This window comes from Fulvia fulva, chromosome 5, assembly GCF_020509005.1.
Source record: "Fulvia fulva chromosome 5, complete sequence".
In the NCBI taxonomy this organism is placed as follows: Eukaryota; Fungi; Ascomycota; class Dothideomycetes; order Mycosphaerellales; family Mycosphaerellaceae; genus Fulvia; species Fulvia fulva.
The window spans coordinates 3,211,905-3,238,419 of record NC_063016.1 but is presented as its reverse complement, the minus strand read 5'-3'; the positions used below and the strand labels follow the sequence as shown (position 1 = coordinate 3,238,419).

The 26,515-nt window shown below is 45.8% G+C and overlaps 5 protein-coding genes across 5 annotated transcripts; 1 reads left to right on the top strand and 4 right to left on the bottom strand.

The window, feature by feature from the left end:
* Nucleotides 1–1,050: 1,050 nt before the first annotated feature.
* Nucleotides 1,051–1,731, bottom strand: CLAFUR5_06056 (Aspartic protease; the record flags this gene model as incomplete). The annotated part of the gene is made up of 1 exon (XM_047905204.1): nucleotides 1,051–1,731. The coding sequence occupies one exon, from the start codon at nucleotides 1,729–1,731 to the stop codon at nucleotides 1,051–1,053; it is 681 nt and encodes a 226-aa protein (XP_047761690.1).
* A 929-nt stretch (nucleotides 1,732–2,660) lies between these two features.
* CLAFUR5_06055 (Beta-glucosidase 1) lies at nucleotides 2,661–5,431 on the bottom strand (the record flags this gene model as incomplete). Its single annotated transcript, XM_047905203.1, has 3 exons — nucleotides 2,661–3,901; nucleotides 3,954–5,111; nucleotides 5,161–5,431. 3 exons carry the CDS (start codon nucleotides 5,429–5,431, stop codon nucleotides 2,661–2,663), a joined length of 2,670 nt encoding a protein of 889 aa, XP_047762123.1.
* Nucleotides 5,432–6,200: 769 nt separating this feature from the next.
* CLAFUR5_06054 (uncharacterized protein) lies at nucleotides 6,201–6,578 on the top strand (the record flags this gene model as incomplete). Its single annotated transcript, XM_047905202.1, has 2 exons — nucleotides 6,201–6,400; nucleotides 6,452–6,578. 2 exons carry the CDS (start codon nucleotides 6,201–6,203, stop codon nucleotides 6,576–6,578), a joined length of 327 nt encoding a protein of 108 aa, XP_047762560.1.
* Nucleotides 6,579–7,035: 457 nt separating this feature from the next.
* CLAFUR5_06053 (uncharacterized protein) lies at nucleotides 7,036–8,270 on the bottom strand (the record flags this gene model as incomplete). The annotated part of the gene is made up of 3 exons (XM_047905201.1): nucleotides 7,036–7,754; nucleotides 7,803–8,066; nucleotides 8,123–8,270. The coding sequence occupies 3 exons, from the start codon at nucleotides 8,268–8,270 to the stop codon at nucleotides 7,036–7,038; spliced, it is 1,131 nt and encodes a 376-aa protein (XP_047762124.1).
* A 3,807-nt stretch (nucleotides 8,271–12,077) lies between these two features.
* Nucleotides 12,078–12,592, bottom strand: CLAFUR5_06052 (uncharacterized protein; the record flags this gene model as incomplete). Its single annotated transcript, XM_047905200.1, has 2 exons — nucleotides 12,078–12,312; nucleotides 12,549–12,592. The coding sequence occupies 2 exons, from the start codon at nucleotides 12,590–12,592 to the stop codon at nucleotides 12,078–12,080; spliced, it is 279 nt and encodes a 92-aa protein (XP_047762561.1).
* Nucleotides 12,593–26,515: the final 13,923 nt, after the last annotated feature.

The following is a 26,515-nucleotide window of genomic DNA, read 5'->3' as shown; positions in this document are numbered from 1 at the left end:
ATCGTTCCCTGCCGCCTACATATAGTACACCCGTACTGGGCTCTAAAATTGACGCAGCCACATTCCACTGCTACAACGAGAAGAAGCCTAGGAGGCGAGACTGCTCAAAGCCGTTCTAACGAAGAAGCTCATCAGATCACGCTACTCACTGTACCACACGCACGATGCCAAGAAACATAGTCTATGGCTGTTCGACCCGCGGTTGTCACAACAACGTGGAGAAAGGTGGGCAATATCGAGACCCATGTCAGGAGTGCGAAGACCATCCAAAGTATGGAAACATGTATCATGCAGCGATACTCACAACTAATTCATGATAGATTCAGACCCATTATCTTCGCATGGGAAGTTGTCCGTGGAGGCTACCGCAAGCCTAATCGATACTAGGCACTGGTCGTGGATCAAGTGCACTGCTACCACATGTCCTGTGACAAAGGCGCGATGGTTGTTGGTGGCGTTCATGACGAAGAAACCATTCTTCACGGCTTGATCCTCCTGAGACTCAATCTTCACTACAAATGCTTCGCGAGTACATACTTAAGTATGGGGTCGATTCCCGTGCCATTAACGCCTTCTGCTGCCATCAAAGACACCAGAGAAACGCAACCGCTCTAGCAATCGACCAGCAACGAAGCTCCAAAGGAAGACAACAACACTCCAGAACACTCGCCACGACCATGCCAAGATACTACTACCCCTGTGCCACCCGCGGCTGCCGCGAACGGGTGGACTGGAATGGCGAATGGTGCAGCAAATGCAGAACCAACCCAAAGTAGGCTCGGCCGCATAGACTGCTGGCTCCATGCTGACATTGAGCAGATTCAGATTCACACCCTTTTTGTATCAGTTCTTTCAGGGTGGCTACCTGAAGCCAAAGCGGCGTTAGCGATGAGTTTGTTCGATCATGAGAAAGGAGTACAATGACACGATGGCGTGGATGATCGTGTAAAAGAACTCATAATGGCATGTCCTCCATGAGCATCTAGCCTACACAGGCTGTTCAAGTTGCATCATTCCTCATTGCGTCGTAGCAACCCCTTACTGCTGTGTCTATTGGTTCCCAGCAGCCTTCGCAAAAGCCACATACGCACTCGATGGGCTAATGTAATGGTACGTCGAGTACCAGTTCTTAAGGAACACATCTCCCACAATCCAAAGAGGAATACCAGGGTTGATGTCCGCACCACCCAGACCAGCCAGGCAGTAGTTTGTGCCCGACAACAGCGGCAGACCCAACTGATCAGACAGCTTTCCAAAGTTGAGGTCAATGTTGTTAATAGCGAAGTTCTTCCCAGCGTACTTTAGCGACACATTTGCCTTCGTGTTGCACGGGTATGCGTACAGAGTCGCAATAACTACCAAGCTTGGGATTGGGAGCGAGCCAGGGATCTGCGCAAAGATGGCCGCGGCTGCGGCGTTGGGTGCTAGGGCTAGGGTGGTGCCGGTGTCGATGGCGCTTCGGCCTGATGTACCGGAGACGGCCTTGCTGCCGACGGACGCGCCGTCGATGGCAGTTTGCCAGTAGGTCTGTGATGTGACTGGGACGTTTGTGAAAGCGCCTGTGTAGCGGGAACTGTCACGGCCACCAAGGGTCATCTCGCTGAGGCCTTGGGTGTTGGACTTGGCACGGCCGAGGTAGAAGGAGAACTCGGTTGGGCTGACCTTGCCCTGGTTGATGAGGTTGAAGAAGTATGGTGTGCTCTTGCTGTTGGCGATGCTTGTAAATGCCATGCCCGTGAGGGCGTTGTTTGGTCCGTTGAAACCGGAGGCTTGGGTGAGGGAGATGGTCGTAAGTGCGGTTGTGAGTGGTCAACATGCAGGGGCCATACCTTCGAGTGACCTGTATAGGCTGCTCGACACACAGTCTCCTCGGTCCTTGAACTGGCTGCTCTCGATCAGTGTGAAGGGGCACTTCACCATCACCCGCCGGAGCGCATTGAGGGCGATCGAGGCACCCGCCCTGCAGCAATGACTGGCAATCTTGTCCGCACCCGTAAGCCACAATGAAGCAATAGATGAAGGCAGCATCGATTTCGCATATCAAATACGTCCCTGCCGCAGTGCCCAGCGCCGTGAGTGGCGGTTCGTCAGGCCAACAAGAGCGCCACAGTGCGAAGGCGTCCATCGAAGCGTTTTAGCTACAGATCAAAGGCTTCGCAAGCTTAAAAGAAGCTGATAACCAGCCGCGGCTTCTTCAAGGTTGATAGTGCTCGTAAATATGCTTTGGAGTGGCCATTCGCTGATGATGACTGTTGTGCCAGGATACAGCTCGGACCTGCCACATTGGGCGATTGCTGCGACGATGGGTGCCACGAATGTGCATCGACGAATTGAACCGACACCGACACTTATTAGCAGTAGCAAGTACGTGTATGTGCTTTGCCGTGTGTTTGTCACTCCTGCTTATCCGCCTCGTCACTGTACGGGTACATGTGCGAACGACATGGCGCCACAAACGCCACCACCGGCATTCTCCAGGCCCGAGGCACTTCGCACATAGTAAGCACATTCAAGCAATCCCATGTAGAAGGTGCCAAGGTCTAGACTTTGAGCATTCGACGAATAATGTTCGGCGGAATTTTGCCTGGCATTGATGTTACGCGTCCATTACTGCTTTACCTACGCCGCAGATCCGTTGTTTCCTCTCCACACTTTGACTGCTACTCAAGTGCAGCATTCAGAGGCAGGATACGCGAGCTGGCGCCGACATACACTGTCTTCGCGTGCTCGCTGATCACCCAGTTCTGGCTAATAGTGTCCCAGTTAGACAGATCTCTCCTGTGCAAATCAAAGTGGACATCTGTGCTCTCGCCTGGCTGAATGGAAACCTTCTCGAAGCCGCGAAGAACAATCTTGGGGTCGTAAGGCCCTCCCAATGAAACGTAAAGCTGGGCGACTTCCTCGCCAGCGACGTCGCCAGTGTTGGTGATGGTGACAGTGACGTTGTAAAGGGTGTCCCACAGCTGAGGGTTACCGCCAGGTGCGCCACCAGCTGGATGAAGTGGTTGTGGACCGCCGTTTTGCGCACCTTCTGGGACGAAGCTGTTGTCACCATAATCGGTGTAACCGTAAGAAGCTTCCAGGTCGGTACTGTTGAGCCAAGGATAGATAAAGAATGGCACACGACGGAATGTTGAGTTGTCTGGGAAGACGTGTGATGACGGGTCGTTGTTGATGGTACCGTAGGTCGGAGCTGCAGTTGTTGATCCGGTGGTCGGTGTGTATTCGCCTACGTCGAGCTTGTTGACTTTTAGGTTGCTATAGCTGAACGTAGTGTACGACAGACCAAAGCCGAACTCGTACGTGGGCTCGATATCAGCATGGTCAAAGCGCCTGTAGTCGATGAAAACACCTTCTTGAAAGTCGAATTGCGGTACTGGGCCGTTTGGCTTGTACAGCAAGTCGGTGCCATAGTCGGTACGATTCTGGCCGATTGTGTATGGCAGCTTGGCTCCTGGGTTCACGCGGCCGTAAAGAACATCCGTCAAGGCATACCCACTCTGTTCTCCAGGAAGGCCGGCCCACACAATAGCTGTGACGTTTTCGTGGTCCTTCCACTGCTGAATATCGATAGCGCCAACTGAATGAATGACCAGAATCGTGTTGTTGCAGTTGGCGGTAACATTTGCGATCATCGCTTCAGCGCCTTGCCAGAACGTCAAATTGTTGCGGTCACCGTAGTTATAGTCTGGCATCAGGAAGCCTTCTCCAGAGTCGGCACCTGCGAATGCGAGGCAGACACCAGCGACCTGTGAAGCTTTTTTGGCTAGAGCTTGGATCTGGGCCAGAGCGCCATTGTGGATGATGCTCTCGTAGGCGCTCGACTGCTCCAAGACCTCGCCTTGAATGGCGGTATCGGGTGTCACGAGATATGGGAAGTTGGCAGTTCCAGAGCCCCAGCCTATTCAAAAGATTAGCCATACAACTCAACCTGCCGACAAAGCCATACATACCCATAGCGTTTGTGCCTTGATAGCAGCCGCGATCTGCGCATCCATTTGGTCCCCAAGGATTCGGGCCAGCGTCTTCGCCAAACACGGCAGTAAGCTTTTCCTTCGCTGTCAATGGCAGCGTGCCGTTGACATTCTTCAGCAGAATAGTAGAGGCAGCGCCGATCTGGCGAATGACCCTGCTGTGTTCGCCTCGTACATCGACATGCTCATTCACTTGGCCGTAGCCGTAGTCGGGACCGGCAAAGGCGTAGACGGAGCCGAAGGTGTCGGGGGTCCACGAGTTGAAGTTGATCTCCTTTCGAGTCTCATCGCCGCCAACATAGTACCAGGAAGAAAGGATTCGCACAACCATATCATCGAGACGCCACTGTGGTACGGTGCGGTTAAGCACTGCGATTGTTAAGTTGGCTCCGTTGTAGCTGGTGCTTGAGTCGAAAACGATGTCTCCAGGCATTGACACATCAAGACCAGCCAAGGTGGACGAGACTCCGGAGTGCTGCGCCTGCCAATCGCTGAGTACATAGCCCTGAAAGCCGAGCTCACCCTTCAAAATGTGGTTGATCAGGTAGCTGTTTTGGCAAGCATCTGAGTTGTTGACGCGATTGTAAGAACACATGACGGAGACCATTCCAGCTCGGACAGCATCTGCGAAGGGCCAGAGGTAGAGTTCATGGAGTGTCTGGTCGTCGATGTTGGAGCTTCCAGGGTAGGTGATGTTGCCCAGGCCAAAACCAATGGACTCGGGTACCTGACGGAAGTGCTCTTGCTCGTTCCCGATGTAATGCTTTCCGACAGCCATCTGGCCAGTACTCTGGATTCCCTTGACGCTCTCAGCAAAGAGTTGACCGGTCAAGTATGGATCGGGCGAGAATCCTTCCCAGTTGCGTCCACCGGCTGGTGATCGGCCAAGAGGACCCGCGACTGGCGCCAGTGCTCCGTCTACGCCCTTGTCGCGAAATTCTTCACCCATCGCCACCCCACGCAGGTAGGCCAGGCTACGATCCCAGGTGGCAGCCACGTTGACGCCGCTTTCAAATGCAGAATTGAAGTCAGTGAAGCGCAGACCTGTAGGTGAGTCCTGGTAGCAGAAGCCTCGAATGCCGAGACGAGGAAGGCCTCCAGTGTTGCCGACGCATTGCTCGAGGGACCAGCCGGTTCCTGTGAAGTGTCAGTATGGCTGGATGATGGTCATCTACTGCAGACTCACCAGTAGTCAGGTTGACCTTCTCCTCGAGAGTCAGCTGCGAGACCAACGCCACAGCCTTCTCGTGAGCTGCAGCCCAGTCGCCTTTTCCACTGCTCCACGGAGATGGATAGCCTGGTGGAGAGGTCTGATTGGACTGTGCACCAGCAACTGCTGCCGGGTTTGGTGAGATGGCATCTGGATATGTGGTGTCTGGGAATGGTGCGGTGTCGTTGCCCTCTTGTGCGAGTACTGCGAAGGCAGCCGATAAGACTGCAGCAATAGATGCCTTCATGCTGGGCTAGCAACTGTGTACCGTCGGAAGAAGGATCTGTGGCTCGACTTTTGAGTTGAAGATGATGTCGCGGGTGCTCCTGCCGCTCGTGTTCCCTCTTTTGGCGAACCGGAGTGTTCCAAGATGTGTGTCGGGCCAAGATCGTCGCATCCTCCGTCCACTGTGGACCAGCGCCAATGTTTCCAATGTCACCATGTCAGCGACTCAGCGCTGTGTTGTTTGGTGACGGGGGCCCGCGGGGCATGCCATCCTTTGTGGGCCGCGAAGGAAGATGGTGATGCCCAGGTGGTGATGAAAGATCACATGCATGCATCTCGGCGCCTTGGTCGGCGGGGCACGCATCCTGCCCTCCAAGCATCAACGGCACACAGGCCCGACAACGCCGAGATGACGATGACTCGGGAGTGAACAAAGACGAAAATTGTGTCCCCCTAATAATGCATCAGCAAATACATGTACGCCAACAACGCACTGCATCGTCCTCGAGCACGACACTGGCGGCTTTTGACGTTAGCCATGACCATGGCTGACCACCGGACCTCGGGAGTCTTTTCAAAGTCATTGCTGACACCTTTGAGAAACAGGTCGAAGAACTTATGCAGCTCTTTGTCAGCATGCGCATCGCAATAGAGCTCTCTTCGACCAATTCTTCAGTGAGACCAGAGAACAAGACGACCACAAAGACAACCCACCAGAAGGCTCCGACTTCCGCGACCTCTTCATCTTCAAAGAGTCCGACGTCAAATGGCTCGAAGACCACGGCTGCGAGATGATCGAGACCAATCTCGAACCAGGTGATCTTGCACTATGGGACTCGAGGACCATGCACTACGCCGAATGCCCTGAAGGTGATCGTATCCGACATGTTCAGTACGTTTGCATGACGCCGGCCAAGTTCGCGAAGGAAGCGCTGGAGCAGAAGGCGGCGTTGTTTAAGAGGTGGCATGGTACTACTCATTGGCCTCATACGTAAGTTGAAGTGTGCTCTCCATCCATGTCTTGATGCTGATTCAAACCCAGGAACATTCACGAACAAGGACCACCGCTGAGGAATGGAGTGGAGGATCCGCTGAATCGCTATGAGCCGCTTGAGAAGCCGGAGATCTCGAAGAGATTGCTTCAGCTTGCAGCTGTGGAGGCATACTGAGGTGAAAGTCAACATGCATGGGAGGGTGGTTCGTGCTATCGCGTGAATGCGAACGGTCTTTGAGATATCGCTGGAATCATGTTTGTGGATTTGTATCAGGCATATTAGGTAAGCTTCATCATCAGTGGGCGCGTTTGTCTTCCCCACTAGGGACTCAACCAACTGAAGCTGCTTGTGCGTTTAGCGATGCGTAGACGGTAGTGACTGATGTGAGATGTGCCGCGTGTTCGTGACCCATGAAGGTTTGTGGACCATGGGCTCAAGCATCCAAGGGCTCAAGTCTAGAGCGCGTGCAATACTCCCAACAGCCTATGCTTGCAGCTGAACCCTTCCCCGTCTGGCTGTCCCTTGACTGTTCGAACTCGTTCTGGACGAGACATGTAACTCTTGGATGTCACTGTGATGATATTATGCTATGGAATGGCACCGTTACAAATCTTCAGGACTGCGCGACCTGCTACGAGAACAGCCGCTTCGTCGTCCGCCCTCTTATCCTCCCCCGCAGCTGCTCATTATATGCGTAGGTCATAGCATTCGCCAGCCCAACCAGTTGAGTCGACGCTTGGGTTACCCTCAGCCATCTCGGCGAGGGTCCGAAGGCCTCCGCTATACGGTTCGCCATCCCTGGTATCCAAAGCAGGATGTACAGGATCGGATAGCCATTGAGGAGTAGCATCTTCCTCAAGGACGTCTTGCGCTCCCGAGCTTTCTCAGCAGCTGGTGTAGCTAATACGATATTTCTTATCTCAGCGGTTGAGCCTGGGGCATATTTTCCTTTGGGGTAAGTTGTCGGATGGGTTGTGCTTGGGTCGTCGTCTGGCCAGTGACCCATATTAGATGCCCCGGGCAACATTAAGTGCTCGTCGCTCTCGTGTGTGGTGGTGATTGAAGACCTCACTCGAATGTGTCTGTTCGGAGGTAGCACTTCGTGTGAGACCTTTTGCATCTCCGTTTCGGTGTCTGGTCCAGTGCCATTGCTCGATGTGGATATATGTAGCTGGCCGTAGGCTCGCTTCAGGTAGATGTAGACATACGTGTAGATCGCGATAGTCGAGACAAATATCGCAATACGCCAGCCATGGGTGAGAAGATACCTCATCTCAAAGTGTTTTGCCTGAATCCAGCACCAATTCCCGCTCACAGGACCGTAGAAATCCGAAGCGAGTGCGATGTTGCCTGCATAAATTAGAGATGAGGTGACGAGAGGTCTCGTGATGAACTCACTCGTGATGATAGGCGGAATCCAGGGTATGGCGCATATGACTATGACTTGCCACCAAGGCGGCTCAATTACGATCCGACTCTGGCGCACCGTGAGAAGCACCGCGACCGAGATGATCAAGATGTTGAAGTCGATTGCTTGCACCGAGAACTGTCCAATGTAGCCATTGGCGATGCAAGCGGGTCCTTGTTCGAGAGGCTCTGCGTGGTATCGTCTCGAGAGAGCGACTGCTCCAGATATCGTGTTGTTGGCGGAGTTAATCAGATCTACAACGTAATCGATACTGTGGCCTCGCTAGAATTGTCAAGCGTCGCGGACTTACCAGCTACCAGCAAGTTGATGATCAGCGCCTGGCGAAAATGCCGCTCCGGTGGGAATATGAGGTAGAAGATGGCGAATGTCGTGCTTGCTAGCATGCTCAGGCAGGAGCACACGAACGTTGGAACCGCTACCACTAGCTGAAGTGGCATCTCGTGTGAGCGTGTTGGCGGTGATATCGAGAAAGCGCAAACTTCCGCATCGTCGTGTCGAAGCGTATCGTCGAACGGAGTGTGCGGTCAAGCATTGTTTTGAGCAAAGGCGTGTGGACGTGGAAACGCCTCGGTGCACCATGATTTTAGGTCGGTGAGACATAAGCGCTAGCGGCGGCCATACCTCGGCAAATGTCGGTAATACATCCGAGGTGAATAGTACCCTTAGCAACTCTTAGTAGGACTGCCTACTACGCAATTTACCCACTCGCCTATATATTGCCTATAATAGTATTTAAACTAGTTTAACATCTCTTCCTTATCGACTATCTACGTCCTTTCTATATTAACCTACTTAGGTAGTCCTATAGCTCTTCTATATTAATCTACTTACGTAATCCTAATAGCCCTTCTATAATAACTTACTTATACTAGTATATTTACTAGTCTATTTACTCTTCTCTTAATCTATCTATCCTAGTATTTATATATATATACCTCTCGATCTATAAATCTTACCTACGCTATTATTAAATATACCGTATTCGAAAGCCCTTATTTAGTATTATACGATAGCCTTTTTACTTACTTCATATACTATCTAGCAATATATTAATATTATTAACTATACCTTTATATACTAGTTATTACGTTAGAAGTATATAAAGTTATTAAATAGGCTTGTAAAGGGTGTTTTCAAAAGTAGATAGTATATTATATATCTATATAGAATAGAAAGGAATTACTCTTAAAGAGACTATAAGTACCTAATTAAGTTACCTAATTCTTAGCTTATATAGCCTTAAGTCTTAATAGGCTACTACCTATATATACGCTTAGATTATATACTCTTAGTAATATAGTACTAAAAGTTATATATCTCGAATATATTACCGACCTAAAATTGTAGTATACTAAGGTATAGAGTCCGTTAGGACCTAGAGAATATAGCGTCTTACTATAGCGGAGTTATATTCTCCTTAGCTTAATATAGATATTAAGACTAATATTAGTAAGAATACTATACTGTGATTAGGAGTCTAATAGGGCCCTCTGGTATATAGGAAGTTAAGATCGGCTACTTAGGCGCGTAACTAAGGCTTCTCTAGAATATATATTCTCTTACCGTAGCTCGTAGTAAGATAATACGATATAAAGACTCTAAAGTACTCGGACTAGCTAAAATAGATATTATGATTTAAGGTATTAATACTACTAAGGACTAGTAATATATATAGAGGTTACCGTAATCTAATAGCTCGTATAGTAAGAGCCGTTACTTATAGTATATATATATAAATAGACTACTCTTAAGTAAATATCTATCTCTTTCTTACTATTATCTCTATCTATAGTATATTAATATAATAACGGATACTATCGCTAGTATAGTCGTAAACGCGGTTATACTAGTACTTAATATAGTCTATAGGCTCTACCTCTTTACGATTAGAGGTATATTATCCTTCTAGTATTCTAAGGCCTCCGGAGGAAGGTAAGAGTAGTATCGATAGACGTCTAGCTTTACTTAATTACCTAGATTACGGAGCTCGTAGTCGATAGTAGATAGTAATACTCGATTACCTTCGCAATAACTTAGATATAATCTCGGACGAGTAATTATAGCGCACAACGTACCTATAGATTAATTAGCCTACTACTAGTAATACTATCTTACCGCTAGCTCTTACTTAAGCTAGTAGAGCGACTAGTATCGGATTACGGCGTCTACTTCTATAGCTTTACTACGGTCGTAGTACTTCGGTCGCTTTAAATAGCTCGGTAGTTTCTAGTATAGACTCTAGTATAGGCTCTAATAATAGTACTAATAAGGATTGTAATACGTTAGATAATAAGGCGATTACTCATTGTCTTAAGGTTACTAATATATAAGTAATCGACTTATCTACGATACTAATACCTTTACTACCTTTAAGTCCGACTTTTAGGTATAATATTATACTACGCGCGCTTAACCTTATTCGGATATAGGACCGGTCGTTAGCCTAATTAAATACTTAGAATCCTCGCTTAATCTTATTATATAATCCGGGTCTATCCCGGGTTCTAAACTTAGGCTCCTAGTTCCCGTTAGGCTTTTAAGACTTTAACTTAAACCTTAATATAGAGATCGATTCTTAAAATATTAAGGTATTTATAATATTATAATAACTACCTATATTTCTTTACTAGTCTACGCTAAATCTATCTAATAGTACTAGAGATGCCTCTTACTAAATCTTATATCTAAATCTACTCGCTATAGTAGCTAATATATCTAATATTATAATTATAGATCGAAGCTCTAGTCTATACCGGAGAAGACGGTTTCTAGTACCGTACCGTACTCGTAGTAATATTAAATACCTCTATTACGACCTTAATTGGAAGATAGCTACTGTTATATAATATACTAAGCTTAACTATTATACTACTCGTAAGATCTACTACGAGCTACTAATACTACGGATATACCGTATCTATTAGTTAAACAATACTATTTAAGAGCTCAAGCGCCTATACTACGGATAGCGCGAGATCTATCTTATATAAATACCGAGTCTAAGAAGGACTCGCCGTATCTATAATATACCTTAAGAGCGCCGTATTATATAGTTTATTATATAATTAGTAGTTACGAGAAGGTTAACTCTCCGTTAGGTTAACGATATACTAAATCTAGCTTATATACCGCGTATAGTATCTAATCCCTATCGGAAGTATAGCTATTAACGCTATATAGTACGAGCTCGTCCCTTCTATACTAACTATATACGTTGCCTTCGACTCGAATAGGCTCTCTTCTATCGAAGCGCCGATCTCGTAAACGAAAGCGTCTCTAGTACGGCGGGTCTTAGAGTATAGAGTTAGCTCGTTATAGGTAGTCGTCGAGTCGTTAAAGACTATAGAATAGTCAAAGAAGAGTCGTAGGTCAGAGGGTATAAAAGAGGGCTAGCTAAGTAGACAGCGGTATAGTAACTATAGTTGGACTAGCTATAACGTACGAACGTACTAGGAAGATAAAGAGAACAATTCTGAATTGGATAAGAGTATTAAGTTCACTAGTTCTCTATTTGATAGTAGTGAAAATGAGTAATAAAGAATATAAGTTAGTCGTACTAAGACAAAATTCCTAGCTTACTAGTACTTTACGTTATAGTAGATAGAATAAGATAAGATTAATAAGATATTATATACTAAGTATACCGTACTATAGATATACCGTAAAGTTAGTTATTATAACCGTATTATTAGTAATAGGATTAATAGTAGCGTAATCGGATAATACTAGCGTAACTATATATTCTAGTAAGATAGGACTCCGGCTTACCGTACTACCTATACTATAGATAGACTTTAAGGAATAAGCGTAATACGGTAGACTCCTTCCTTACCGGATCTTAGCCCTATTAAGAACCTCTAGAAGTTAACAAAGGACGCTATTAAGCGTCGATATAATAGGCTAATAGGGCGTAACTTAGAGCTTATAATATATAAAGAATAGCGACGTATTATATATAAGTAGATTAAGGATATTGTTACTATTATACTATAGCGTATTAAGGCCGTAATTAACGTAAATAGAGGGTAGGCAAGGTAGTAAATATACTATAGATACTAACGTTATCTTCAGCTCTATATATAGCTAAATCTTACTACTTTAAGAACACTAACTATACCTGCTACTATCGACATAGCGACGACATAAGGTCTCGAAGCTAGAGTCTGATTGGTACGGCGCCCCGCGCACGGCCATATTTAGTATGGCAGAATGAGGAATAGTTAGGAGTCCGTACCCTAGTTGCTTTAGCTTGCTACACCCATGCGAATGTGACTCCGCTGTATCAAGACGCTGTATGTGCTGCCATGTTTCTTGGTCATGAGGATACCCTCGTGGGCAATCCTAGTGTAGTCGGAACTCAAATGTGAGACATGGGGGACACCAGCGATGCCAAAGTGTAACCACTGCTCCGGTCCATTTCGAGGGACTGACTGGAGCCTCACAGGGTGGTGCGGCGGGATAAGCCCAGGATAGGCCAACCTGCAAGAAATTGTGTCAGTGCCGGCATTCCGACAACACGCAAATAGCAATGCGACCGCTTCTAACCTACCGGTTGAAGTCTTGATGATGTTCACCAAGGCCGTGCGATGTTTCGAGATGTGCTGCGAGGGCTCGAGTCGTTGTGTCTCACATACGCGCTGGCAAATGCTTAGCCGCAGGACGGCTTGTGCTGCATGCCGCCTTGACTCGACACTACACACACACACCTCACCCACCGGTCAGTAGTTGCTAGAGGCTTGCTGGTGTACCCCACTAACATCGTGCAACAGAGGACGTTTCGCATAGGGCCCCGCCGTGTTTACCTAGCTTGTAGATTATAGCTTATCTTATACAATATCGATATTGTAGCTTATCCCTAGCAATAAGCCGTGTCGACAAGCTAGGTATTCTCCTTAACTACCTCTTTACAATCTAGTTTATAGCTTATTAAGCGTAGCGACCGAGCGCTAGCTATACCGGAGTACGAGCTTACGAGTACGTAGATAAGGCGTTAGCGAGGGAGTGAAGCTCTATACTAGCCCTTAACTAGCCTTGGCGCCCGCTCTGATTAGTCACCTTTCAAGTTTCAGGGTCACGTGACCCACCGTCCTGTGCCTATTAGCGAACTCGTAAATATATACTCGTCGCTAACGCCTATATCGTCGTATAATAAGTACTATACGTCGGGTAGCGGTAGCGTAGATCGTACGCTACTTTATAGTCTAGAAGGGTTAGTAGAGAGCTCTACTCCGCTACGCTTACCTTTAGAGGTTTATAACCGCTAATAGTACATCTTTACCTCGCTATTACTATCGCTCTACCTATTATAGTAGGTATATATAGATAAGCGTAAGGACTCGGAATAGCGACGATGGCGACGGAAAGAGATAGAGAACGAGGAGGAGATAAATAGGGAATGCTTTATAGAAAGGCAGAGGAGATAGTAATAGTAGAAGAGGGACAATTCCTAGAAAGAGCACTAAAAGGGGTAATAAGTGAGCTCCTCGGGGGACTAAAAGCACTTAAACAACAAATAGGAACTACGATTAATAGAGTCATCGAAGCGATAAGAAACACCTTCTAGAAGGACCTAAGGTAGGCCTAAGGCCTAAAGACATATACTATAGTAGCAACGAGCCCCCTACTAGCCCCCTAAAGTACGGTAGTCCGTATATATATTACAGACCAGCAGGAGAAGGAAGAGGTAGGCAAGATAATAGGAAGGGAGATAGTAGAAAAGCTTAGGATGAAGGAGGTAGTAGGAGTAAAGGTAGACAATAGAGGGGTAAGACTGTTTATAGCCTATATATAGGACAAGAAGACCCTAGAGATGAACAAGGAATGGACACTAAAGATTAGTAAGATAGCAAAGGTCTCCTATTAGCAATATATAGTCATTGTATATAGAGTCCCAAGATCCTTTAATATATAAGAAGACATACCAAGCCTTTAGAGACAGAACTAAGCAACAGTCCTAGGACTATAGATCACAAAAGTAGCATAGGTCAGGAAGAAGATTGAAGAGACTAAGAAGGCCTCATCTCTTATCTTATAGGTAGGAACTGTAGCCTAGGCAAACAAGGTTCTAGACTAAGGACTATTCTAGGACTACGAGAGACTTGAAGTAGAGATACATTACAGTAACCACAGAGTCCTCTAATGTTTTAAGTGTCAACAGTATGGCTATATTGCCCTAAAGTGTAACAGACCTACACTAGTCTGCTCCTACTATGCTAGTGATCACGTAACCTAGGAGTGCTAGAAGAAGAAGGAAGACACGAGATGTGCAGCTTACGGAAGGAAACATCCAGTATAGTCAAACTAATGTCTAGCTAGACTTGCAGCCCAGTGGAAGGCTAGGGAAGCAAGAGTAACAACTCCTACAAGATTCTTAGTAGGGGAAAAAGACTAGCCAGCAAGGACCTTTCACCTAAACAAGAGACCAAGGCCGTAAGATGAGCTAATACCTGCAATAGGGAGGCCAACACACCTGTTCAGAGCAGGACAAAGCGATGGATAGATGAAGATACACCAGATGATAGGGAGCTAGCGGGAGGAGTCGGAACAAATAGAGCAACAAAGCCAGGAGAACCAGCCCTATAACCAACCACATGACCAGCTAGACACACCCATGTCCTAATGCCTTATACTAACAAGCTAACCATTATTCAGTACAATGTCAATAAAAGCAAGGACAAGGTCCAGAGGAGCTTCCTGTAAGCCCTAGACCTAGAGGTACACTACATTGTGGCAATACAAGAACTGTAGATCAGCCCACATACCAGAATCCCCTTAACAGTGAAGAGCCTAGAGTATCACTTAGTGGTCAACAGAACAGAGGGAGTCCTAAGGTCCTGCATCTACATTAGCAAGAAGGTGTCAACTAAGGACTGGCAAGCCTTGCTAAGGGCTGACAGGGACATTACTATAATACAACTAACGACATCATATGGCCAGATCCTAGTCCATAGTGTGTATAACCCACCCCCAGAGTCTAGGAGTAGCACGCAGCTACACACATTGGAAAGACTTCTAGAGGCAATGAGTCAACAAGCCCAGAACATAGTAGTTAGGGACTTCAACCTCCATCACCTAACATAGGGATTAGACTTCTCCCTAGCACACCACTTCCTGGCAGGCAGGCTTATTAGCCAGATGGAGACAGCCCAGCTAGGCCTAGTCACACCAAAGGGAACAGAAACATAGGCAAGAAACAACAGCTCTAGCACACTAGACCTGTGTTTTATGTCCTATGCCCTGACACAGAAGGTGGAGAGTTGCAAAGTGAGTAGCCACCTTGAGTCTCTATCGGATCACCTCCCAATCCAGACGGACATCCAGCTCACGGTTGAGGAAGAGAGGGAGCCAGAAGAGAAGCTCAACTGGAAAAAGGCCAACTGGTCACTAGTGCAGGAACAGCTAGAGGGTGAACTTGAATGGGTGAACATAGACAACTTGTACACAACAGAGGGGATTGACCAGGCTACCACACAACTGGTGACAGCTATAGAGAGAGCAGCCTAAGCCCACATACCCAAGAAGAGGTGGTTACTATACTAGAAGACATACTGGACACATGAATGCATAACCAAGGTCAAGGACGTAAGAAGGGCAAGGAGAAGATAGGAGCAACAACGTACCTAGGCCAATTGGGAGACCTATAACAATGCCTGCCAAGCCAAGAAAGCACAGATTAGGAGGGACAAACAGCAAGAATGGAGGTCTACTGTTAGGATGATCACAGAACATCCAGAACAAATCTAGAGGCTAGCTAAGTGGGCAAGGAAGCCCGAAGATGAGAAGAACTCCCTACCCCAGTTTCCCCTAATACAAGACCAGAGAGGACAGGTGCAAACCACTCTTAAGGGGAAGGCAGAGGCATTTGCAAGCCGTTTCTTTAGGACCCAGGTGGAGGCAGACCTTAGCAACATCCTAGGAGCTCACATCCCACAACCAAGAGAGGCTAGCTGGCATGTAGATGCTAAGGAGATTGAGGGAGTCATTAAGAAACTCAAGGGAAACAAGGCCCTAGGCCCGGACAAGATCCCCAACTGCTACCTGAAGGCATGTAGAGACCTTATTACCCCAGTACTGGCACTAATCTTCACCCAATGTATAGTACAAGGCTATTGCCCAGGGATCTTCAAACAATCCCTCACATATGTCCTAAGGGAACCCCAGAAAGAGGACTACACCAAACTAAAGTCATATAGGCCAATTGCATTGCTAAACACAATAGGAAAGCTCCTTAAAAAGATCATTGCTCAGAGGCTTATAGAGATTGTAGAGGAACATAACCTCCTCCTAGCAACACAGATAGGGGGCAGGAGAAAGAGATCCACCCTTACAGTAGTAGAGCTAATTACAGAACAGATAAGACACATCTGGCACTATAGCAACAATAGAGTAGCATCACTGCTCTCACTTGACATATTAGGAGCCTTCGACAATGTCTCCCACACTAGGCTCATCCACATCCTAAAACAGAAGGCTATCCCAACATAGATCGTCACATTTGTGCAATCATTCCTCTAAAACAGAACAACCCAAATCCTCCTTAGAACCTACAAGGCCCCACAGACACTAATAGCACGTATAGGGATCCCACAAGGATCCACACTCTCACTAATCCTCTTCCTCCTCTTTGTAGGAGACCTAATGCTACTCCTAGAGACAACAAACACTACAGCATCAGGATTTGTAGATGACACAAACATCCTAGCATAGTCAGACTCCACAGAACATAACTGCAACCTCCTCGAGGAAAGACATAAACAGTGCGAGAAATAGGCAAGGGAACACGGGGCAAAATTTGCACCAGACAAGTACCAGCTTATCCACTTCAGTAGGGCAAAGACAAAACACAATTTGTAGGCAACAGTACAGATCCAGGGCTTTGAAACTCACCCTACACAGGAACTCAGGGTCCTAGGGATATGGCTGGACCCAAAGCTTAGCTGGGGTCTACAGGTGAAGAAGGCTCAGGCAAGAGCAGACACAAACAGACAGTCCATAGAAAGGCTTACAGCCTCCATATGGGGCGCAACCTTCTCTAAGGCAAGAATCATGTACAAGGCTATTGTCAGACCTGTAATGATGTATAGAGCAGCAGTCTGGGCAGCAGCAAAGCACACCCTAAAGAGGATTAAGGAACCCCTTAACAGAGCCCAAGCAGCCTGCCTGAAGAGAGTACTTAGGGCCTACAAGTCAACTCCCTACAAGACATTGGAAATGGAGTCAGGAACTGCTCCTATCAAAGAATACCTCCAAGGCCTAAGGAGCCAATATGCAGGCAAGACATCTGCATACCAAGTATAGGGAGCCATCCAAGCAGCCACACTGAAGATCAGAACCTAATGTACAAGGAAGAGGAGACCTAACAGGCCACACATGATCCCATAAAAGGAAAGAGACCTTGCAACATTTCAAGAGATCACGGCAGCCCTTGAACAAGGGGAGGCCCACAGAGGCCAAGCCAGCTCAAGAGACAAAGACAAGAAGAAACAAAGCCAAGCTGAGCAAATTGCAGGATATCTCTGGGAAAAAACTGGAGCCAACAGCACGTAAGACCACGGGCCCCACTAGCAGCAAGAACATTTGGAAGGTACAACTACCACATCTACAAGGACCTGAAGAGGGCAGAAGCAAGTATAGCCATCCAGATCCGTTCTGAGCACATTGGGCTTAGGGCATACTTGCATCAAAGAAGAGTCCTAGGACATGAATCCAAGAGCTGCCCATGTGGCTACCTGTCCCAGAATCCGGAGCACATGGTCCTAGTCTGCAAGGAGTGGGTCAGAGGGAGGAGTCTATGGAGAGCAAAGGCAAGAGATAGGCAGTACTAAGCCATTATTAAGAACAAACGAGACAGATAAAGGGTAACAAGGTGGATCCTGTCGGAGAACTACCTTGAACAGTTCTCTCTTGCAGTGGAAACAGAGAGATGGATTGAGAAGAGGGAGGAAGAGAGAAAGGAGGAGGAGATAAGGAGGAGGAGATAAGGAGGAGGATAGAGGAACAGGGAATGAAGAGGAGGACAGAACTAGGGCCGCGGGCAAGGTAGTCACAGGGTAACAACCATGACACTAGCGCACCCTAAAGGGAGGAAAACGGGAAGAACAAGAGAAGGACAAGTCTAAGGAGAGGGAGAGGAGGTTTTTACCCCTTACTCGGGTTTCCTACCTATATAAATATACTCTATAGCGAGAGACCTATATGGGCCAAGAGGTACCAAAACAGGCAAATGAATAATCTATCTCTATATAGCGAGGTATGATATAGCGCTTCTTAAAGCTACGCGTAGGAGTTAAGATAGAATACTAGCTCCTACCTTTAGACCTTACGCGAGTTAATAAAGCTAAGTATAAGGCTAAGCATAAGGTAATCTAGATAAATAGTAACGAATATAAGGCTATTTATACGAAGTATAGTAACGTACTTTACTACCGAGCGGGCTATACTACTAAGCGGGCTACTTTTACTAAGAACTATACTACTTCCACTTTAATTACGACGGTATCTTAATACGACGACATCCTATAGAATCGTTACTAAGAGGACAATTCCTCTTTAGATTCTTCGCTATCTAGTAAGTCTACTTAATAGGTACGTACGTTATACCCCGACTCGCTACGGGCCGGCCCGTACCGAGTTACGTAACCGACTACTATTTACTAGACGTCCGCCTAGGCCCGTAATAGCGACGAGCTAGCTAGGCAGACCTTTCGCCCGGAGGTTATAGAGTAGTCGGGCGTAGGAAACCTTATCGAACGCCCCCGAGATATCGAGGGATAGTAGGGTAGCGACCTATTATCGGCGTATTACCTAGATTATATAAACCTATTCCGTAACGAGTTCTAGTACGGTCGTCGTAGACCGCCCTAGTCGGGCTCCTATCTACTCGGCTAGGAGGAGCTAGTACTCCTCGGCTAGCTTAGAGATATAATCGGCTACGATACGCTCTAGCGCCTTACCGATCGTACTAAGTAGGGCTATCGGGCGGTAGGCCTTCCTAACGTCGTATCTAGCCTTACCCTCCTTACGGAGGACGACTATACTCGAGTACCTAAAGGGAGTCGGTACGTATAACTACTAGAGGTATACCGTAAATAGCCCCGCGAGGTACGGGGCGAGCGTCTAGCGGTAGTACTTAAGGAAACGGTTAGGGATCTTATCTAGTCCTAGGGCCTTATCTAGTAGCGCCGCTTTTAGTACTATTAGTACCTCCGCCTCCGTTACTTCTTAGCTAGTCTCGAGCTCCGTTAGGTATACGAAGCCTTCGATATCGTCAAGTCGGGTAGTAACTAGAGGAGGGAAGAACGCCTCTACTAGCGCGTCGGCTCTACCTTACTAGGCTTTCTAGAGGACCTCTTACCTATTACGGATAGGTAGGAACTATAGTAGTAGTAGCGGCGTCTCTAGCTTCCTTATACGCGCCTACCTAGCGAGCTTCTAGACCTTACTTCGGTCTCCTACAACTTCGCGGACGGCGTTACGCTACGTAGTATTGCCCTAGCGCCTAATAATCCTACCCTTCTCGTTATCTAGTCGGCGGTATCGGGCGTATATAGCGTCCTATTTTATCTCGTTCTACCGGCGCCGCGCCGCTACCGTTATACGGACTACGTCTACGTATTCCTACGACTAGGCTAGCGACGCGTACTTCGAGGGTCGGGTATAGGGGATCTTATCCCGGATTACTCCTACTATATACTACTATAGGCTCCTTACCGCCGCGTCGATTTCCGCCTCTAGGCGGAGGGGTACCGGTAGTACGAGGGCCGTTATTCGTTCTTATAGTGCCTTATTAATCTCCTTCTAGTCCGCTCTCTTCTACTAAGGCCGTAGTTCGAGGGCTAGTAGCGCCTATAGATATATTACGTCGAACGTCGTACGGATAGCTAGGTAGTCTAGATAGCCGGTATCGAGTTCTAGGTCCGTATCGTAGAAGATAGTCCGCTAGGCTATCTACTATATCGCGAAGGTTAGATTAATCGTCTAGGTCGTGTTTTTCTACTAATACGTAGCCGTACCTACGGTAAGGAAGGAATCGTATTTAGTAAGCTAGCTACGAGATAAGGTAATAAGTCTTAACCGCGCTTTCCTACTTATCTAGTACTACCGTATAGCCTCGTTTCGAGAGATTAGCCCGGAGTAAAAGCTTCCCTCTACGCCCTCCCTCCCTATTTACTCCTTAAGCTAATATCTACCTCTATAGGCCTAAGCCCTTTAGTACTCTCTATTAACCGATAAGTTAGATATATAGATGTTATAGTAGAAGGTAGATAAGTAGGTTAAGCATCTTACGAATAAGGTCGATAAGTATAAGAGAAGAACGTAGAGCTCTCTAAACTTAACGCCTAGATCGTAGAGTACGTTAATCGTGTCTAGGATCTCGAGAACTAATAGAGCGACGTCGATAATAAGCTCTCTAACTATAAGTCTACCGCTAAGGACTATAACCGCGAGATCGAGTATATTAAGAAGACTAAGGACGACGAAATTATAGACCTAAAGAAGCGACTTGCCGAGAAGCCTAAGTAAGGACGTCGCGGCCGCGGATCGCGTAAGGATAGTACCTAAGACGATAACCTATCTAATAGCTCCGATAGCTCGAGCTCGTCCGACTCCGATTCTAACTCCGAGCCTAGCGACGACGAAGATCGCCGTAAGTACCGTAAGAAGAAGCCTAAGAAGAGCAAGCGTAAGAGTAAGGACGAGGAGCTCGACGCGGACTAGGATACGATACTTAATATCGACCTAGACCTTAACGTTATGTTTAAGATAGATAAGACGGAGGTGAAGAAGTTAACCGGTAATAGGAACAAGGATAATACGCCTATTAGGCTAACGTTCGAGGTGTAGTAGAACACCTTAGGAACTAAGCTATAGAATACTACGTTCCGTACCTCGAAGGCTACGTTAAAGTTCGTATATAACTATACTAAGGGTAACGCGTTCTAATTAATCGGACCTCAAATCCCGTCCCTTACTAGCGTAAAGGGCGACCGTATATATAAGACACTTAATAAGCTTCTAAAGTACTTACGTAAGCGCTATAGTAAGCGTAACGCGAAGGCTTACGTACGCGACAATATAGCCGCCTTAAAGTAAGTAGATAGACGTAACGACTCCTTTACCGAGTTTAACGTCTTATTTAGAAAGAGTACGAACATTATATAGCTTCGCTACGATTAAGAGGACTATATCAATATACTTAAGCGTAAGCTAAATTACCGGTACCTCTAGAAGTTTATCTCTAAGGACCTATAGACGATTAAAGCTATAGAAGATTACTTATATCGAGCTAAGGAGGATTTCCGCCTAGTCGATATACTATACCCGAGAAAGTAGCCTACTAAGAAGGATAATAAGAAGGATAGTAAGAAGGACGAGAAGACCGACCTACCTACCGCCGGTTCTAGTAATAATAACGGAGGTAGTAGCGGTAGCGGAGGACGCTCTCGACGTACCCGTAGGGCGTAGGCGGATCGTAGCGAAGTTAGTATATAGGCCGCTAATATCGGTCCTCTTGATAACGCTAAGAACACTCGATATATAAACGAAGGCCGCTATAAGAAGTGTCGTAAGACCGGACACCGCCTTACTAATCGAGTATATAAGCTCTTCGACTACGAGATACTACCCCGTCTACCTACTCTATAATAGCGGGGAAATAGTTAGGCTAGTACTTAAGCGTAGTAAGTATTAGGCCTCTTAGAAGTCTAAAAGAACTAGAGCTACTACCACTACTAGGTAAAGGGCTATAGATATCTTCGCGTTCCTTAAGAACGATTCGAAAGGAATAATAATAGCAACCTAAGGTAGTAATATACTTAGTAATACCTAGTATAGCGAATAGTATTAAATCTTAGTCGTTCTTTAATATCGGTACTAACTCTAAGTTTATAGACCGAATATATACGTATAATAACAATTTCAAGGTTTATTTGTTACTAGAGCCTCTACTCCTTACGCTAGCGGATAGCTCTACCTTAGGGGTAGAGATTACGGAGTAGACAACGATAGAACTAGACCTGAATAGTCATAAGGAAGTTATAAGTACGTAGCTCGCCGACCTCGAATATAATATAGTCCTCGGTAGGCCTTAGAGTATAGTATATTAGCTAGGTGTCTATTATAAATCTAGGACGCTTACCCTCGACTCGGAGCGCTATAAGGAGCTATGCCTATAGGACGGCAAGCCGGTATAGGTATAGTCAGTTTATAATAAAGGAAAGTAGCCTATATAGATATATTAAACCTTCCGTCCGGTAGTAACTATAGAGGATAAACCGGAGCCCCGTCTCTATACTAGACTACCCTTACTAGTAGACGGAAGAGACACTATTGAGAAGCTATATAGGCGCTGCTTAGGAAAGGACTAGAGAACGCCGGTCGAAGCAACCGTAACTATAATACTAGGTAATTAGTTACTAGACATCCTAGAAGTAGGAGTAGGGGCTTTTATAATATATATAAGACGAAAGGGTGCTTAAGTTCACCTTATATATATCCGAGAAAAGGATGAACTACTAGGATCGAAGTAAAGTACCGATCCTCTATACTTATACGCGATATTAACCGCTTAGCCAAGCTTATACTCTATACGGCGTATAATAGGTAATTGTAGTATAGTAGTAGACGATAAGACTACGTAACGACTAGACGCTCGAGCCGTAGCCTTTATACTAGTAGTAGAAAGATCCGGGCCCTCGTTACGGGCGTATAAAATGTACGCGTAAGTAGATATTAACCGGTCCTACAAATCGCTTAATAAGGACAATATTATAGACCCGGTAGATTACCTACTACCCGAGTACCGTAAGTACGCCCGAACCTTCTCGGCTTAGGCGGTATATAAGCTACTACTATACCGGCTAGGTATCGATTATAAGATTAACCTTAAGGAAGGAAGCAAGCCACCTTTTAAGTATCTATTCCGTACATTGCCTTAGGAGGATAAAGTGATCAAGCGTTAGACGGATAGCTACCTAGCCGACTAGAAGATTCGAAGGTACGTAGGACGAGCGGATATAGCTTCGCCCGTACTTATAGTACGTAAGCCTAGTAGTAGACTTCGGGTGTACGTAGACTATCGCGGCCTAAACGCTATTACGTTAAAGTCTAGATACTCTATCCCCTTAATATAAGACACGCTTAATAGGATAGCGGGTAAGAAGTAGTTTACTAAGCTCGATATAATCGCCGCCTTTAATCGTATCCGTATTGCGGAGGGTTACGAATAGAAGACTATATTTACTACTAGATATAGACAGTTCGAGTACTTAGTAATACCGTTTAGATTATGTAATACGATAGGCACATTTTAGTCTTATATTAACGACACTCTTCGCGAGTTCCTAGATGATTTCTACTCTATATACTTAGACGACATTCTTATCTTTAGCGACACCCGGGAAGAGTATATAGAATATATAAAGAAAGTCTTTTAGAAGATTTAAGGCGCGGGATTATAACTAGACTTCTCTAAGTACGAGTTCTATACGTAATCTACGAAGTACCTAGGCCTTATTATTAGTAAGGACGGCGTGTCTATAGACCTAGCTAAAATATAGGCTATACGAGACTAGGCTACGCCGTAGTCGGCTAAGGATATCCTCGCGTTTAACGGATTCGTAGGCTTTTACTAAAGATTTATTAAGAACTATAGCAAGATCGTCCTACCGCTAGTTAGGCTTACTAAGAAGGACGTAGTATTTATATAGTCCCTAGAATGTCAATCCGTATTCGAGGGACTTAAATAGGTATTTACGGACGCCGAAGGTGTCGTATTAGCTATATTTAAACCCGTAAGAGAGATAGTGCTCGAAACTAATATATCTAACTTCGTAACGGCTACTATACTTAGCTAGCGAGATAAAGACGGCGTACTACGGCCTATCGCTTACCTTTCTAAGAAGATGTCCCCCTAGGAATATAATTACAATATCTACGACAAGGAAATACTTACGATCGTTAAGGCCTTCGAAGAATAGCGACCTAAGCTTATAGCCGAAGATATAGATAGCGAGGAAGGCTACTTTAAGAATTTATTAGATAGCGGTAAGCCGGTACTCGTCTACTCCGACTATAAAAACCTAGAGTAGTTTATAACTACGAAAGAGCTAAACTAACGCTAAGTACGCTAGGCCGAATTCCTCTCCTAGTTCTTCTTTAAGATTATATATCGACCGGGTAAATAAGGTAGAAAGCCCGATAGCCTAATACGATAGACGTAGGACCTACCGGAGCGGTATAATACTAACGACCTACGCCGACAATACTAAAACCGCGTACTACTCGGCCCTAAACTATTCCTTAGTATAGCGGGAATAAACGTCCCCGCCTCTAAGGCTCTAAGTCTCTTAGCTAGTAGGATTATGTCTATAGCTACGACTACGAACACTAGTATAGTTATCGACTAGGGCCTCGAGACCGACATCCGGAATCTATATAACTAAGACAACGCCCAAGTAGCTCTATAGCAACTCCGCGATAAATAGAAGGTGACTTTACTCGGTAGTAGTAAGCTTAACGACCGCGACGCTATTATTATTAACGATATAATCTATATAAAGAACCGGTTTAGCGGGCTTAGACTATTTGTACTACCGTCCGAAGATAAGTATTACACGGTCTATAGCCGAATTATTAAGTCCTTCTACAATATACCTACTACCGGATATCTAGGAAGAGCTAAGATATATAAGACGGTTAGCTAGTACTACCTATAGCCGAGAATAGCGCGTACCGTTCGTAATTTCTACCGTAGTTATCAAGTATATACAAATACTACGACTTTAACTAAAAAGCTATATAGCCTACTATACCCGATACCGATTCTATTCGATACCTAGGAAGACGTAGCTATAGACTTCGTAGTCGAGCTACCCGAAGGACGCTATACTACCGATAGCCAGACCTATTAGAACGTCCTAATAGTAACTAATAGACTAAGTAAGGAGAGGTACCTAATCCTAGTACTAAGTATAAAGGCCGAGTATATTACGTATATCTATATTAAGTACGTATTTAGTAGGTACGGGCTCCTAAAGTCGATTACGTCCGATCGCGGTCCGTAATAGTTATTAGTATTCTAGTAACGCCTCTACGAGTTGCTATAGATCAAGCGAAAGTTATCTACTAGATACTACCCCGAGACCGATAGATAGAGCGAGAACACGAATAAGGAAATAGAAAAGTACCTCCGAGCTTTTATTAACTATACCTAGGACGACTAGCCGGATTAGCTACCGCTAGTAGAGTTTATAGCTAATAATAGAGTATCTAAAAGTACGGGAGTGTTACTATTTATAGCTAACTACGGCAAACTACCGCGATACGTAGACGGCGAGCTAGACCTTCCGATCCGAGCGATACCCGCTAAGTAGAAGCTTAACGTATAATCGGCCGACGCTTTCGTATAGAGAATAAGCGATATACGGGAGTATCTATACGAAGTAATATATATAGTATAAGACTTATAAGCCGACTTCGCTAATTAATATCGTACGCTAGTATCTACGTACGAGGAAGGCGGTAAAGTCTACTTAAGTACCCGTAACTAGCGTATAGCTCGGCTATCTAAGAAGCTTAACTATCGCTACGTAGGCCCCTACGTAATAACAGAAGTACTACCGAACGATACGTATCGCCTAAGCCTACCGCGGTCGCTAGGGAACCTATATAACGGATTCTATACGAACCTCTTACTCCCTATATATAAAGCGTTGCCTAGCTAAGTAGAACTAACCCTACCGCCAATCGAGGTGGAGAACAAAGAGGGGATTGATTAGTTCTAGTATATAGATAAGATCCTAAATATACGGAGGAAGTACGGCTAGTATAAGTATCTAGTTAGTTAGGTAGGAGACAACGAGGATCTATTATAGGAGCTAGTGGAGGATATAATAGAGACAGCCGCCGCCTCTATTATAGACTTCTACTATAATAGCCTAAGGAAACTAATACCTACCGGCTTTATAGTACTAGAAGGATAGGTAGCGAATAAAGCGAATCCCTCCGCGTTAGTATTAGTTATAGCTAAAGTAGTAACTATAGGTAGGCACTACCTTTAGGTAGGAACAGCGCCTATAGCTCTCCTATATAAGGCAGATGACTATGTTAGTCTAATAGCGATAGTAGCTTTAGATAAAGACCCGTATAGTACGGACCCGAGAAAAGCGACCGACAGTAGGAATACGAGTAATATACGTCAATACGAATAGGAAGCTTCCTATAACTCTATAACCTTGACGGCACCGCTATCTTCGAATAGTATTAGGTCCTATAGCTCTTTAGATACTTATATAATAGCGCCTATAACGGAGGCCTTCGTATACTTCGTAAATCGCTACGACTCTCTCGGTATCTAATATAGCGAGGATAATAATAGTATAGTAAAGCGTAAGAGCGTAGCAATAGACGAATTAACGACTAACGACAAAGACGACGTTATAGAGGACGAAGTAATAGATAATAACGCAATAGATAATAAAGCGGATAATCTAGAGGACGATACGTCCTTCGTATAGGCCTACGTTATAAGGAAGAATAGTACTAAGGACAGGCCGATTTTCTGGAGAGGGGGTGGTATTATAGGCCTAGACAGACGTCTAGTGAATAGGAGTCGGTCACGTGACTCGGTACGGGCCGGCCCGTATACCTCGGCTTATATATTAACTTTCCGTACCTCGTACTC